Source organism: Musca autumnalis, unplaced genomic scaffold (genome assembly GCF_047663935.1).
Source record: "Musca autumnalis isolate F117 unplaced genomic scaffold, ASM4766393v1 scaffold_1, whole genome shotgun sequence".
Classification (NCBI taxonomy): Eukaryota; Metazoa; Arthropoda; class Insecta; order Diptera; family Muscidae; genus Musca; species Musca autumnalis.
Genome location: NW_027411644.1, coordinates 166,382,746 through 166,397,718, shown reverse-complemented (window position 1 = coordinate 166,397,718; position 14,973 = coordinate 166,382,746). Strand labels below are relative to the sequence as shown.

Sequence of the window (14,973 nt, the reverse complement as noted above, 5' to 3'; positions counted from 1 at the left end):
AATGACACACAGTGTTATTTAAGTAACTTTTAACCCAACTAAATAACAAAACAAATGCATTTTTGAAACGATTGATCAATTGTCACGAATTTTACAGTCCCTCAAAGTCGAAGTTATAACGGTAGCTTTATAAATACCTTTCAAAATAATTAAATTGATTAATAAGAATTTGCAACTCAATATTGTCCTTGAAATCAAATGAAGGATATTTTCATTATTGTATGACGCCCTTCCTGTATTTTAGAATATTATGACCTCTTACAGAAGTGCTTATGTTGAACGAAATGGTAAGGTTCAACAAGTTTTGTAATGACTTCAATAAGATTTCTTTTTTTAATTCAATGTTTTACAGTCAAAACCGTTCAGTGGTTTCTTTATGGCAGCAGTATATCCTTCTCATTCGTCATGCTGCATTTATGTCAGGATATGTATGGTTGTGTGCAGACCAATGACATTGTTATAAATATTTATAATACAAACAGACATCCGACATTGTAGAAAGTCATTTGATTTCTTTGTTTATTTTTATAAGATTATGCAAATACTTTGTTTATACCACAACACACAATGCGTGCGGGTTTATCCTGAAGGTTAGTGTAAGGTCAGCTTTGTTCGATAACTTGTTGGCATTAATGTATATAAATAAGTGATTTTTATATTTATATTGGATAATAGAAACATCGACTTTTTAAGCAAAATAGCCAGATTGCGAGAGCGAGTTTTTGAGGTCACACCTGGAGGGGTCTAGTTGAAGCGGAAGAAGAACGACAATGTGAGAGGATTCAATAAAAAATGCAAATAATAAAAAAACATGTAAAAAAGTATCAGTCAGCTTCACCGACAGAGATATACCCTAAGTTTGTAACTGTAAAAAATAACAATAAATGCGCCACAAGAACAGATCCCTAGTTTCTAAAATAAATAGCATTTTCATAAGTGACGAAATAAATTTGGAAAGTTTTCAGCGCAAATTTTTAGACGTTTTTGGTGAAGGTATCAAAACACACAGACCTAATAAACACAGTATACACACTTTTAAACTGTAGTGTGAGAGATGTTTTACACAATTTTTAAGGTAAATCCTAAAATTGTTCAAGACCGGTTTACCGGTTTAAGCCGGTTTTGTTAAATAGATAAAAAATTGCTCATAATTGATAAATATTTGATTAAAAATGTGAGGCAAGGGGTAAATTAAGTATAACGGCTTCGTTATTACAAAATAATGTCATAATATCCTTGTTATTTGAAATTCAACTTCGAAGTGGGGACAGTAAAATTAAGACATAAATTGTGGTCCAAGAATGGATAAAATAAAATTGTGTACCAAAAGAATTATGTTTACATTTTAGTTAGTCCGGATTCTTCCTCTTGCTTTGTCAACCTCAATTTATCGTGAAATGCGTGAATCAAACATAATTATGCACAGACTTCGCCTAATAAGGCTGATCATAGTGAATATTAGACAGCACCGGAAAATTCGGCGGTCTGTTGAATAGCTACTGTAGCTCTAGTTACTAGTTCACTGTACTAGTTGCAAAACGTATGAGCAACGTCATACAAAAACAAGTGAGAAAAGGCTATAGTCGGTACGAGGCCGACTATGTGATACCCTACACCACTACCCCTGTGCATAATCTTTTCACTCGAAAACATTTCTTTTAGGGAGATAAGAAAGTTTTCAGCTATTTGGCTTTTATACCAAATAACTTAAGGCGAACTGAACCAAAATAATTAATATTTAGTTTTATATTCGACTACTCTCGACATCACCAACATGAATAGGATTCTATCTCTGTGAGAAAATTTCGTGATGACCCGATCAAAATTCCGACCTGTAGTGTGATTGCAGAAAAAGTGGAAAAAAGGGATGCATTACCGACCATTGCGATATCTCTATTATTTGACCACCTACGCCAATCTAATTTGCATAATTTTAAAGATGGGATTTTCTACTTTCTTAGTCAGGCTTTGCTTTTAGATGGTCCCCAACCAAAGGTGTATATCCGTCATTATTATTAAAATCGCAAAAATGAAAAGTTGGGTTCTATTAGCGACTATTGCGATATCATCGTTGTGTGACCACCTACGACAACCTACGTTACATCGTTGTAAAGGTGATATTTTCTACTTTTATTTCCAAGTTTTGCTTTTTATATACCCCTTATAGACGCTGAGATATTTGCTTTGGAATAAAATGTAGACTTTTTCTCCAAATAATTTTTTTGCTCATTCCGACCCCTAATTAATACCCGACCATCACCAAAATCAATAGGCTTCTTCCCCTCCGGGACCCCCATCAACACCCAAAATTTCGTGACGATCCGATCAAAATTGCGACCTGTAGCATGATTTCCAAAAAAAATGGAAAAATGGGATGTATTACCGACTATTGCGATATCTCCGTTAGTTGGTCACCTACGCCGACTTGGTTGCATCATTGTAAAGATGGGATCCTACTTTCATAGCCTGCCTTTGCTTTAGGAAAGTCCCCAACCAAAGCTGTGATATTCGTCATTATAATTAAAATCGCAAGAATGAAAATTTGGGGTTTTATTTGCGACTATTGTAATATCTTCGTTGTTTGATCACCTACGAGAACTTACTTTACATCATTTGAAAGGTGATATTTTCTACTTTCATTGTCAGTTCTTGTTTTTGGTATACCCCATATAGAAGCTGAGATATTCGCTTTGGAAAAAACGGGGTCTTTTTATCCACCTAAGTTTTTTGGCCTTTCCGACCCCTAAATATTATCCGACCATCACCAAAATCAATAGGCTTCTTCCCCTCCGGGATCCTCATCAACACCCAATTTCGTGACGATCCGTAGCGTGATTACAAGGTTTAGATGGACAGACGGACGGGCTCGTGGAGACATTCATTTTGTTATATATAAGTATGGGTCTACGACCATTATTTCGATGCTTTACAAACTTTTTGGGCAAAACCTACTTATAATACCCTCCCCACATAGTGGTGTAGGGTATAAAAAATATTAATTGAATGATATTTGTTAAAATAGCGTCATTTTCAAGGGGTTTAAATTGCAGTCAAAGTGAGAATTTCGAAAAAAAACTGACAAAACACTTTATATGAAAAATTATACGTCCTATTTCAGTGTGTTTAAACCCGTGGAAATATACATAAATATATGTAAAATGGTATAAATTAGCCGTTGCGAGTGGAATTTATTTAATAGCTTAATATAGCTTAAACATTATGTGTAGCCACCAAACAAACACGAAAAATCGGAAAAAATATTATATTTTTGTTAAACTCACTTCATATAGACTTTTACTAAATTGGCCGTGTTTGGTCGTGATTTTACCACCTAGAACACATTACTGAAAGTTTTCTGCATTGGTATTACCAGGTTTTAACGCCCGATTTTGCTGGTTTTTTGTGAATGTTTGGTTTTTAGGAAATAAATGATAAATATAAATAATATATAATTTAAACAAGTAAGAACGGCGTTAAGTTCGGCCGGGCCGAACTTGTTATACCCTCCACCACAAGTTGTATTGAAGTAAAATGGAATAATTAGTTTCCTTTCGTGTATGAAGAAGACTTAATACTAAATTTCAGCAATTTCGGTAAAACAATGTAAGGCACCATTCTATGGGGGCTATTTCAAAACGTCGATCTATACCGACAAATTTCTGACGGAAAGTTTTTAGGCTCAAAGAAGACTAAATACCAAATTTCCTATATTTCGGTAAGAGAATGTGGCTAAAACTTAAAAAATACCGAAAATCAAGAAGTACTCTTCAATGGGGATATAGTAAGACGTGGGCCTATACTGATAATACTCTTCTGGAATATTTTATATTTCGGTGGAATATTGAGGCTAGAACGTTCAAAATACCGAAAATCGGGAGGTACCGTTCTATGGGGGCTATATGAAGGCATGGACCGATACCGACAAAGTTCTGGGGGAAAGTTTTATACCACCAACGTAGATTAAGTACTAAATTTCAGCCATTTCGGTGTGATAATGAATCTGAAACCTTCAAAATACCGAAAATCGGGAGGTACCGTTCTATGGGGACTATATGAAGGCATGGACCGATACCGACAAAGTTCTGGCGTAAAGTTTTATACCACCAACGTAGACTAAGTACCAAATTTCAGCCATTTCGGTGTGATAATGAATCTGAAACCTTCAAAATACCGAAAATCGGGAGGTACCGTTCTATGGGGGCTATATGAAGGTGTGGTTCTAGTTTTAAGTGTATTTATAAATAAAACACTTTAACTTAATTTTTTTTAATTATATATTATTTTCTAGTTTTTAGCGCATTTACAATTATTTTTATTTTTTTTGAAATTTACCTGTTAGGTCGAAGATCATGAAATCGGGTGGTACCGTTTATATGGGCTATACCCAAACCTGGACCTATGTCCACAATGTTTGGTGGAGAAGTTTCTGTACCATTGGGAACTCCAAATTCCAAGTTACAGCCAATTCGGCCTTAAAATTAAGATAAATACTTAAAACACTTGAAATCGGGTGGTACCGCTATATGAGGGCTATACGAAAACCTGGACCTATGTCCACAATGTTTGGTGGAGATGTTTCTGTACCACTGAGAACACAAAATATCAAATTACAGCCAATTCGGGCTGAAAATTAAGATAAAATCCTCAAAATACCTGAAATCGAGTGGAACTGCTGTATGGGAGCTATAGAAAAAAATGGACCAATATTGGTTTTGATTTCATATTCATGTTTTGTCATCCAAATCTGAAAAGTGTGCAAAGTTTTAGTTCGATTGGTCAACTGCAACTGTGTCAAAAATGAGTTACCACATGTGAAAAGCAAGATAAATGCAACAATGTAAAAACACTGTAAATATGGACAAATATTGGTTATGATTTCATATTCATGTATTGTCATATTCATATTGTCAAGTTTTAGTTCGATTGGTCAACTGCAACTGTGTCAAAATGAGTTACCAGATTTGAAAAGCAAATTAAATAAAACACTATAAAACAGTGTAGAAATGGACCAATATTGGTGTTGATTTCATATTCATGTATTGTCATCCAAATCTGAAAAGTGTGCAAAGTTTTAGTTCGATTCTTCAACTGCAACTGTGTTAAAAATGAGTTACCAGATTTGAACTAAACGGACACCAAAGCAAGTTAAACAAAACACTTTAAAAACACAATTTCATTGCAAGTAAAATAAGTGAAGGCAACAAATTGTTCGTTATATCCGTGGTTTTCTATAAAACGTTCGGCAGTAGTAAGCTTTATTTTATTCTTTTTTACATATTAATCATTGATATGGTTTAAAGGAGTACTAAACTATAAACGTATATATAAATAAAAAATATTCAAAATTGTAATAACAATTCGTTTGAAAATCTACTCGCGGAGTAAAAATTTTTGTTACTTACTACCGTGATCGTTTTCAACAGTTTGTTGTGTATAAGAAAACTAATGAAAAAGGCATTGGAAGAAATAGCTTTGTTCGTTGCTTATAACCGTTGTTCGTTATATCCGAATTTATCTGTAGAAATCTTTGTTGTATCCCACTATTACATATAAATAATTAATAAGATAATAAATCATTTAATTCCGTCGTTTTTGACTTAAAAACGGGGAAAATTACCTATAGCGCAGTGTTTGAAATACGTGTTGTAAAAGATATGATACAAAATACCAATGAAACAACATGAAATAAGCATTTTAGTGTTTCAAAATGTTTTGAAGAACATTATTTGGAAGATTTTTGCAAAAGATTACTTGGTTCAGCTCCCAATCGTTTAGCTGATATCGACCATTATGAATTATTCTTTATTTTGTATATGATACAAAAATACATACGTCTTAATACTAAGTAATGATGCACTACAATAACCATTAAATACACACTTCCTTAAAAATGATGACTCAAACCAACACCAACATGCTTATTGGTTTGGCCACTCATAGGACCACCGAAATTCTTGGACACACCACCTGTCAAGTCTAAACTGGAAGCCTGATTGCGAGACTTCCACAAATTAGCTTTGCCTGTTACATCGACAGTGTTCATCTTCAACTGAGGTATACGAGAAGCCGATACTGATGCTCCATGACCGCGAGCGTGATTATAATCAAGACCACCACCGACAGTATTAAACTTGAAACCATTGTCCAAATGTGTGCGACTATGAAAGGCATTAGCATCCAGTTTGTGTTTGTTGTTTTGAAAGAGATTAGCATTAGCATTTTGCGAAAAGGTTGAACCGAATTTATCTGTCTTAGAATGCGATAAGGAGCCTCCAAATCGATTTCTAGAAGAAAATGTTGTGTTACAAACATCGTTTAGTTTGAAAAAAAATGTAGCAAAACTTACGCATTAGCCGATAAATATCCTCCCCGTGTGACTGGTCCACCCATTGTATTTCCGCTAGCAAATACACCACCGCCAACATTTTTCTTGTTATTTCCAAATTGATGCCCCAAATTGGCGAAAACATCATGACCTCCACGTCTATTTGATGTAATGGTGCCACTAAATTGTCCATTTACTACGACGGCCATGATGCCCAAAACAAAAATTCCAATAGATTTTGCAAACATATTCTTTCCTATGTGATGTACTTTCTTTCTCGAAGTGTGGAAGAAATTTGATAGACTTTAAAGATTAATTCCGTATTTATAAGAATAAATACAATAAAATATGTTGACATACATAATTAATTTTTGCAAAAACAAATCAGAGAATTTAGCATATGAGTTGCAAAGTCATCAGTGTGCGTATTTCAACAAAAAATTGTATTAGAGATTCAGAGAAACAATTGCAATTTGTCATTTGATGTTATCGGGAAATCCCATAATCTGAGAGGCATAAACGTTTAGCTATTTACTCTTGGAATTTTCTTATCAGTAAATATTTATAAGACATAAGAAATGCCTCCAACAAATATGTTAGCAATACATACATACCATGAAAGTAGTAATAACAAAAACATAATAATTTCTTTTAAGTCACGAGAAAAATGTAGTTCCCCTTAAAAATTGAAAAAAAAAACGTTTTCGGCTATTACGAAATGTTTGACTCCGCTAAAATGTTTGCAAAAACTCAATTCGATTTAAAAGAAAACAACAACAACAGACAAACAAACAGTTAATTATTCTAGACAGGAAACTTAAATGGAAATACCATATTCAGGAAAGGGCTAATAAAGTCCACACATGTTGAACAACTTGTTGGAGGGCTATAGGCTCAAAATGGGGTTTTAATGCTAGGATGATACACTGGTTATACAGAAGGGTAATTAGACCGATAAACACTGTGATTTTCTTAATATTTAGGTGGCCGAAATTGGAAAAATGTATGTTCGCCGATCTTAATTAGTTGTTATTATGTAATACATAAGAGTATATGTAATTTAAAAATTTTGCGAAAAAACGACAAACACAATAGGAATAACAAGTAAAAACGTTATGTTTGGCAGGGCCGAACTTTTTATACCCTACTCCATAAAATAGTCTTATATAAAATAAAATAATTAGTTTTCTTTCACAATTTTAGGTGGAAATATTTTCCGACCATGGATACCCCAAATGCCTAAATTATCTAATCTAAAAAATGTGATCAGTCAGGTGAAAGGTACCGCCTATGGGGCTATATCAAAGGATCTACCTATCTTTATAGTGTTTGCTGGAAAAGTTTTATAACTACTAGGAACCTCAAAAGTCAAATTACAGCTAGTTTCGTCATACACTGAAGTTAAGACCCTCAAAATACCGAAAATCGGGAGGTGCCGTTATATGGGGGCCCCATGTTGGCGGTTTTCGGTGAGATGTTTTGAAACACTGTGAACCATAAATATTGAATTGCAGGTAGCTTGGTCAAAAACTGTAGCTAAAATCCTCAAAATACCGAAAATCGGGGCTATACCAAAGCATAGACCTATACTGACGATTTTTGTTGGACAAGTTTCGTGGACAGCGAGAACCTTAAATGCCTCATTACAGATAGTTCGGTTAAAAATTTTAGCTAAAACCTATTTTCTAAATACAAAAAATTGGCTGGAATTACTTGCCCCTTTCGGTTTTACATACAGATTATAATGAAGAATCCAAGAAGTGCACTTTTTGAGGTTTGGCTGGAAAACAAAAATAGTAACTTGATTGAAAAGGACGTGGGCTACGCACAATTTAAAAATTTTTTAAACACATTGTGTTTCCATTTTAATTTAAAATGGGCTTCACCCCACCGAATAAAAGCTTTCTTGATGTGTGAACAACTACTTTCCTATACTGTGACAAATCTGTAAAAAGACACGCAATGGGGTTCAAGGCATTGTCTCTCCGCCCAAAAAAACGGAGATCTAAATATATTCTAAATGCCAAAATAGTCCATCCTCAGAAAAGAAAAGTCCTGAAAACCTACAAAAACCCAAAAATGTAAACTTTGACCGCGATTTATTTCAAAATCCTTCAGCGATTTTTTTCTTGGTTTTGTTTTTTTTTATTTTTTGAACATTGCTGTCTCAGAATCCGCAAAAAATTTGCAGGTGTAAACAGTTTTCATTAAAAGTTAGTTAAGGTACACCCTTCATGACATGGTTTAATAAGGAGACGATACAGTCAGTGCATTGTCCCAATTTGAACGTCTGTATCTCAAAAATGGTAAAACCTAACGAAAATAACATTAAATTCAATCTTATAGAGAATTTTCACTGCTACAATCCGCTCTAATCCAATTTCGATAAGGCTGGCGGTTTCTGAGCAAAATCGTAAAAACATAATAAAGCCCTAAAAATTTGAACTTTGACCGCGATTTATTTGAAAATCCCTCCGGCGATTTTTTCGTTTTTTGATTTTTCTAATCTAAGAACATTGTAGTTTCAGAATCCACAAAAACTTCCCAGGTGTAAGCACCTTTTATTTAAAATTATTTAAGGCACACCGTGGTTATTTTTAAATCCGGAAAAAGTTTTCCTCCATCAGCTCTTGTTCATGAGATATAGCTCAGGACCCTAAATTAAGATTTTTACCAAGACATGTATTTTAGATGTATGAATCTGTTAAGAATATGTCGTGCTCTCGAATCAAACAGGTTTTCCTATATTCATTGTAAAAATTGAAAATTTTGAGTACTTTAAACTAGAATAACGACATCAGGACAAGTAAAGGGTGCGTATTGTATGTCAAAATGCATTGTGTGTCCACGACTATAGTCCAGTGAAAATAATGATGTCAAATGTATCATAACCTGTGTAATTTTGCCGAGGATCTTGAAAATATCATGATAAATAATAGTTCTGCGATGAAAAATTTTACATAATTTAGGCTAGAAATCGAACTTACAATCAGTAAAAAGCGTTTAGTTTGGCCGGGCCGAACTTTTTATGCCCTCCTCCATAAAATATTACTTAGTTTTGTTTCCTGTCAACAATTTTAGTTAGAAAATTTTGTGATCACGCATACCAAAATGCCTAAATATCGTTAGAAAATGTATCAGACAATACCTTCAATCGGATGCTTCTTTAAATGTGGGCTATATCAAAGTTTGAACCTGTTTTGAATTTTTTTCGTGGAAAAGTTTTGTGAGCACTGTGAATCTCAAATGTCAGTACATTGTGCCAATTTTAACTTCTATATCTCAAAAATGGGAAAACCTACGAAAATACCGTTGAGGTCAATCTGGTAGAGAATTTTCACTGCTACAACATTTTTTGTTAATCCCATTTCGATAGGACTTGCTGTTTCCAATCGTGAAAACCTAAAAAAGCCCTAAAAATGTGAACTTTGAACGCGATTTTTTTGTTTTTTGATTTTTCTCATCTATGAACGTTGCAGTTTCAGTAACCGCAAAAACTACCCAGGTGTAAGCACCTTTCATTTAAATTTAGTTAAGGCGCAGCGTGGGGCTTCATCCCACCGAATAAAAGCCTTCTTGATGTGTGACCGACTACTTCCCTATACTGTGACAGAGTTGTGAAAGACCTGCAATGGGGTTCAAGGAATTGTTTCTTCGCACAAAAATGCGGAGATTTAAATATATTCTAAATGCCAACATAGTCCATCAATTATCCCCAGCCTCCCTATCTCATTAAGTTATGTTTTCCGACCAAGCGCTTGCACATATGTGTTTCTTACTAAAATTGGCGAGTTATTTTCAAATCCGGAAACAGTTTTCCTCCATCAGCTTTTGTACTTGAGATATAGCTCAGGACCCTATATTAAGATTTTTACCCAGACATATACATATTTTTAGATGTATGAATCTGTTAAGAATATGTCGTGCTTTCGAATCAAACAGGTTTTCCTGTATTCATTGTGAATATACATTGGAAAATAAATAAGACCTATATCGGGCTGTAAAAATTGAACATTTTGAGTACTTTAAACTATAATTACTTCACAGGATAAGTAAAGGGAGCTTCGTATTGTATGTCAAAATGTGTGGTGTACCCACGGCTATAGTCCAGTGAAAATAAAGATGTCAAACGTGTCATAACATCCGTAATTTTGCCTAAGATCTTGAAAATACCATGATAAATAATAGTTCTGCGATGAAAAATTTTACATAATATAGGCTAGAAATCGAACTTACAACAAGTAAAAAGCGTTTAGTTTGGTCGCACAGTGGATCCACTTGTATGGCGAAAGTGGCCAAAAATATTTTGAGTGTAATAATCAACCCAATGCGCTGGTTACAGCTTTTTACTGCTGCTAAGAGTGTTTTAAGAAACCACGAGCGTAACATTCTCCACCTTTCCCCTCTTACCGTATACCCCGGTAAGAATTGTTTTATGCTGTTAATACAAAATGACATGAACAAAGGTCCCGATTATCTTATGATGCAAAAGTAGGCTTGGGGAAACAAATTTATTTAGCGGATTAAATAATTTAGCATTAAAAAAAATCAACATTTTTGTCTGAAAATTTGTAAAATTTTTAATATGGATCTTACAGCGTTCTTCCTGGAAGGCACGTACCGCCAACGTAAAACAAATTTGGAAGAAGATTTCTTCATCTTGCCACTGATGTCAACTACGTTAATGTACGTAGTCAGATAACAGAGTTATACGCTAATATATCCATAGAAACCCTATTCTAGGGCGGCTTTAGTCAGCAGCCCACCATTTATAGTCTGGCACTAGATGGCAGCTGATTTTAATACTGAATAATCTTAAACCCATGAACTACTTTGGAAAATTATTCCCGAGGTGGACACTGGTGGGCATCATGACTAAAACCTTAGGTCAAATTTAAGTATATGGTCGAATTGGCATAACAAAATACACTAAGAAAATATGCAGCTAACTAGAATTACACAACACGCTAAAACACTATTTTTTAATGAAAATTAAGCTATTACCTTCTCCTTCAAAATCCACAATAATATTTTGCTATACGTATTAGTTTCGAGATATTTTGAATATATTTACTTGCACTTAAAATATAGGTTGTACTCAAAACAAAAAATATTAGTCAAATGTTCCGACTTTTGAAGCAATTCTTAAGAAGATGGCGTTCGAATGAAACAAAAATTAATATATTTTTAAAAAGGTCCATGTCATAGCTGTCAGGGTTGCCAGATGTTGTACCAAAATTTTGACATTTTTTATTTTTGGCCAATGGGTGGATCCACTGTGGGCCGGGCCGAACTTTTTATACCCTCCTCCATAAAATATTACTTAGTTTTGTTTCCTGTCAACAATTTTAGGTGGAAAATTTTGTGATCACGCATACCAAAATGCCTAAATATCGTCAGAAAATGCATCAAACAATACATTCAATCGGGCGCTTCTTTAAATGTGGGCTATATCAAAGTTTGGATCTATTTTGATTTTTTTTTTGTGGAAAAGTTTTGTAAGCAATGTGAACCTCAAATGTCAAATTGCAGGTAGTTCGGTCAAAACAGGGAAATTGGGAGGTACCGTTATATGGGGGCTATACCAAAACATGGACCTATGTTAACAATTTTTAGTGCAGACATTTTGTGACCTCTGGGAACCAAAAACGTCAAATTACTGGTAGTTCTGTCAAACAATTTTGCTAAAACCCTCAAAATACCGAAAATCGGGAGGTACCGTTATATGGGGGCTATACCGAAACATGGACATATGTTAACGATTTTTGGTGGAAATGTTTTGTGACCACTGGGAGCCTGAAGCGTCAAATTACAGTTACTTTGGTCAAAAAGTGTAGCTAAAATTCTCAAAATACCGAAAATCGGGAAGTACCGTTATATGGGTGCTAGAATGAAACGTGGACCGATATAGCCCATTTTCAAACGTGAGCTGCCTGTGGAAAAAAACACTCGAATGCAAAAATATAGCGTTCTAGCACAATTATTGGCGACGCTAGAGTGATTACAACAGGCGGACAGACGGACATAGCTATATCGACTCAGAATTTTATTCTGATCAAGAATAAATATACTTTATATGGTCGCGAATGATTATTTCAATGCGTTACAAACGAAAAAAAAACTTAATATGCCCTCCATACTATGGTGGAGATTATAAAAAGAATTAAATTCGGGCGGACTGAACTTTTTATATGAAATATTCTGATGTAAAATGAAATAATTAGCTGCCGTTCTGTTACGAAAGTACATACTTATTGAGATGTTATTTGATTCCTGGGAACCCCAACAACAAATATTTTAAATGATACTAAAGTTTAAAAAAAGACAGATGTTTCATCTTCGCCATCTTCTCAAACTCAATTCCGCATGCATTCTTATTTACAGATAAGGCACAGAAATTTTGAATATTTTTAAATAACATGTATTTTCACGAAAATTGGTGTTGGGGAATGTGTCTCTGTGGCAAATGGCCACTTAAAAATTTCCACACACTGACTATAGTCGGTAACACTGTCGTTTACTAGTTGCAAAATAGCTTTACAATTCCCCCTTAATATGACATGGCAAAAATCCTAAAAATTGTTAAATTTCAACTCAGGTAGGTATTTTGGGAACTAAAGCTTGTTCAAAATCCAATTTTCACAAAGTTTTGTAATGGTTGTGAAAACTTCTCTTTGATGATAGCCACAATTTCTTTGTCAGTTTAGCGGCATTTTGTAGCATGGAAGGAAAATGCAGTTCTTTACGTACAACCAGTAGTTCCGTATCTAACTTCTACATTATTGTACTTTGCATAAGGAGAAAGTTCAATAGTTCTATTACTTTGCTAATATTTTGAAGGAATATAGCCTCCAGAAATTAAAATGTGGACCAAAAATTAAATTACTATATGTTTCACACATAAGTTGTGGTCATTTTGCCCGCTAAATATCCGATCGCCTTTCAAAATTATTGTAATTTTCCTTGAGACACAGTTAAACTCTGGGCTATTTTACAACAGATATCGTATGATGTATTTTTATCGTTTCAGTAACATTACTGAAGTCACTCAAACAATAAATGCTTTGGGTTCCCATGGGTGACAAAAACTTCTCCCCATGAATCCACGTCGCCCCATATGAAAGAGAAGCTCCGTTTTATAATAGTCCAAATATGAAGATATTTTGTAGTTTGGTAAACGAAAACAAACTAATTATTCCATTATAGTTTAGTTTACTTCATAGTTGAGGGCAAAAAGCTTTTCTTAGCGGAACTTAGAGGTTTTTTAATTGTTTCGAGTTATAGTTTTATTTCCATAAAATTTCAATAATTTTACCAATAAATAAACATCTTACAAATTTTCCATTATTTTTAGTAATTAATAGATATAAATTAAATTTATAAATTAGTTTAAAATAATACAATACGTTTCTTCAAATTAAAAATTATGACTCAAACCAACGCCAACATGTTTATTGGTTTGGCCATCAAGTGGACCACCGTAATTTTTCGACACACCGCCGGTTAAATCTAAACTTGTTGCTTGATCACGAGATTTCCACAAATTAGCCTTTCCAGTAACATCAACTGTGTTCATATTCAATTGGGGTATGCGGGAAGCTGTCACAGAAGCACCATGTCCATTGGCGTGATTGTAATCAAGACCACCACCGACAGTACTAAATTTAAAACCATTGTCTAAATGTGTACGACTATGGAAGGCATTAGCATCTATCTTATGCTTATCATTTTGGAAGAGATTGGCATTGACGTTCTGTGAAAAGGTTGAACCAAATTTATCTGTTCTAGAATGAGACAATGAACCACCAAAGCGATCTCTGTAAAGGAAAAAATCAGATACAATATTTTTTTTTAATATGTTGTAATTACAACGTAAACACTAATACTTACGCATTACCAGATAAAAATGCTCCTCTTGTTACAGGCCCACCCAAGGTATCGCCACTAGCAAATACACCACCTCCTAAATTTCTTTTATTGTCGCCAAATTGATGACCCAACCTAGCAAAAACATCTGCACCTCCTCGATTATTCGAGGTTATAGAACCACCAAACTGTGCATTAACTACAGCCAATGTGGCGAAAACAGCAAAAATACCAATGGATTTTGAAAACATTTTTCTGTTTGCTTCCTTACTGTCTTGATTGACTAAAGACTTTTGATTTGCATCTACAGCAAACGCAGTATTTATATGAACAACAACTGTCTGTAAGATGCTGTGTGTGTTTTTTGTATTTGCGGGAATTGCACCCATCTTAGTCATCGATGTTTGTGGTCTTATGAAGACGAAAAATTGTGGGATTCACATCAGTTATCGCTGGTTGTTTTTTAATTGGTGGGGAATTCACTCTTGCTATGAATAAATACATATAGGTTGTGTTATAAATTTTGAATTCTACTTTAATCTTCCGCTGATAACATATGCTAGCGGAAATAAATTGTAGGGACTTTTTCGAGTTTTTTTTTCGTATTAAGCAGATATGGATTATTGTAGTTAGATTACAATTTCTGGGTCTAAGTCGTACAAATGATCTTATACAGATAAGCTGCTTTGGATGAGTTGAGGATAAAAGAAGAGTTATCTTTTTTGTCTTTTTGGCAGGGAGTACTTATGGTCCTGGTTGAAATGATATGTGGAAAAAGTTTT

The 14,973-nt window shown here is 34.2% G+C and overlaps 2 protein-coding genes across 2 annotated transcripts; both read right to left on the bottom strand.

The window, feature by feature from the left end:
• Nucleotides 1-5,603: 5,603 nt before the first annotated feature.
• On the bottom strand, nucleotides 5,604-6,607 carry LOC141390947 (attacin-A-like). The gene is made up of 2 exons (XM_073963875.1): nucleotides 6,347-6,607; nucleotides 5,604-6,284 (listed from the first exon to the last, which is right to left on the bottom strand). The coding sequence occupies exons 1-2, from the start codon at nucleotides 6,571-6,573 to the stop codon at nucleotides 5,885-5,887; spliced, it is 627 nt and encodes a 208-aa protein (XP_073819976.1). The 5' UTR covers nucleotides 6,574-6,607; the 3' UTR covers nucleotides 5,604-5,884.
• Nucleotides 6,608-13,585: 6,978 nt separating this feature from the next.
• On the bottom strand, nucleotides 13,586-14,495 carry LOC141390946 (attacin-A-like). Its single transcript, XM_073963874.1, has 2 exons — nucleotides 14,216-14,495; nucleotides 13,586-14,142 (listed from the first exon to the last, which is right to left on the bottom strand). Exons 1-2 carry the CDS (start codon nucleotides 14,440-14,442, stop codon nucleotides 13,743-13,745), a joined length of 627 nt encoding a protein of 208 aa, XP_073819975.1. The 5' UTR covers nucleotides 14,443-14,495; the 3' UTR covers nucleotides 13,586-13,742.
• Between the last annotated feature and the right edge of the window lie 478 nt (nucleotides 14,496-14,973).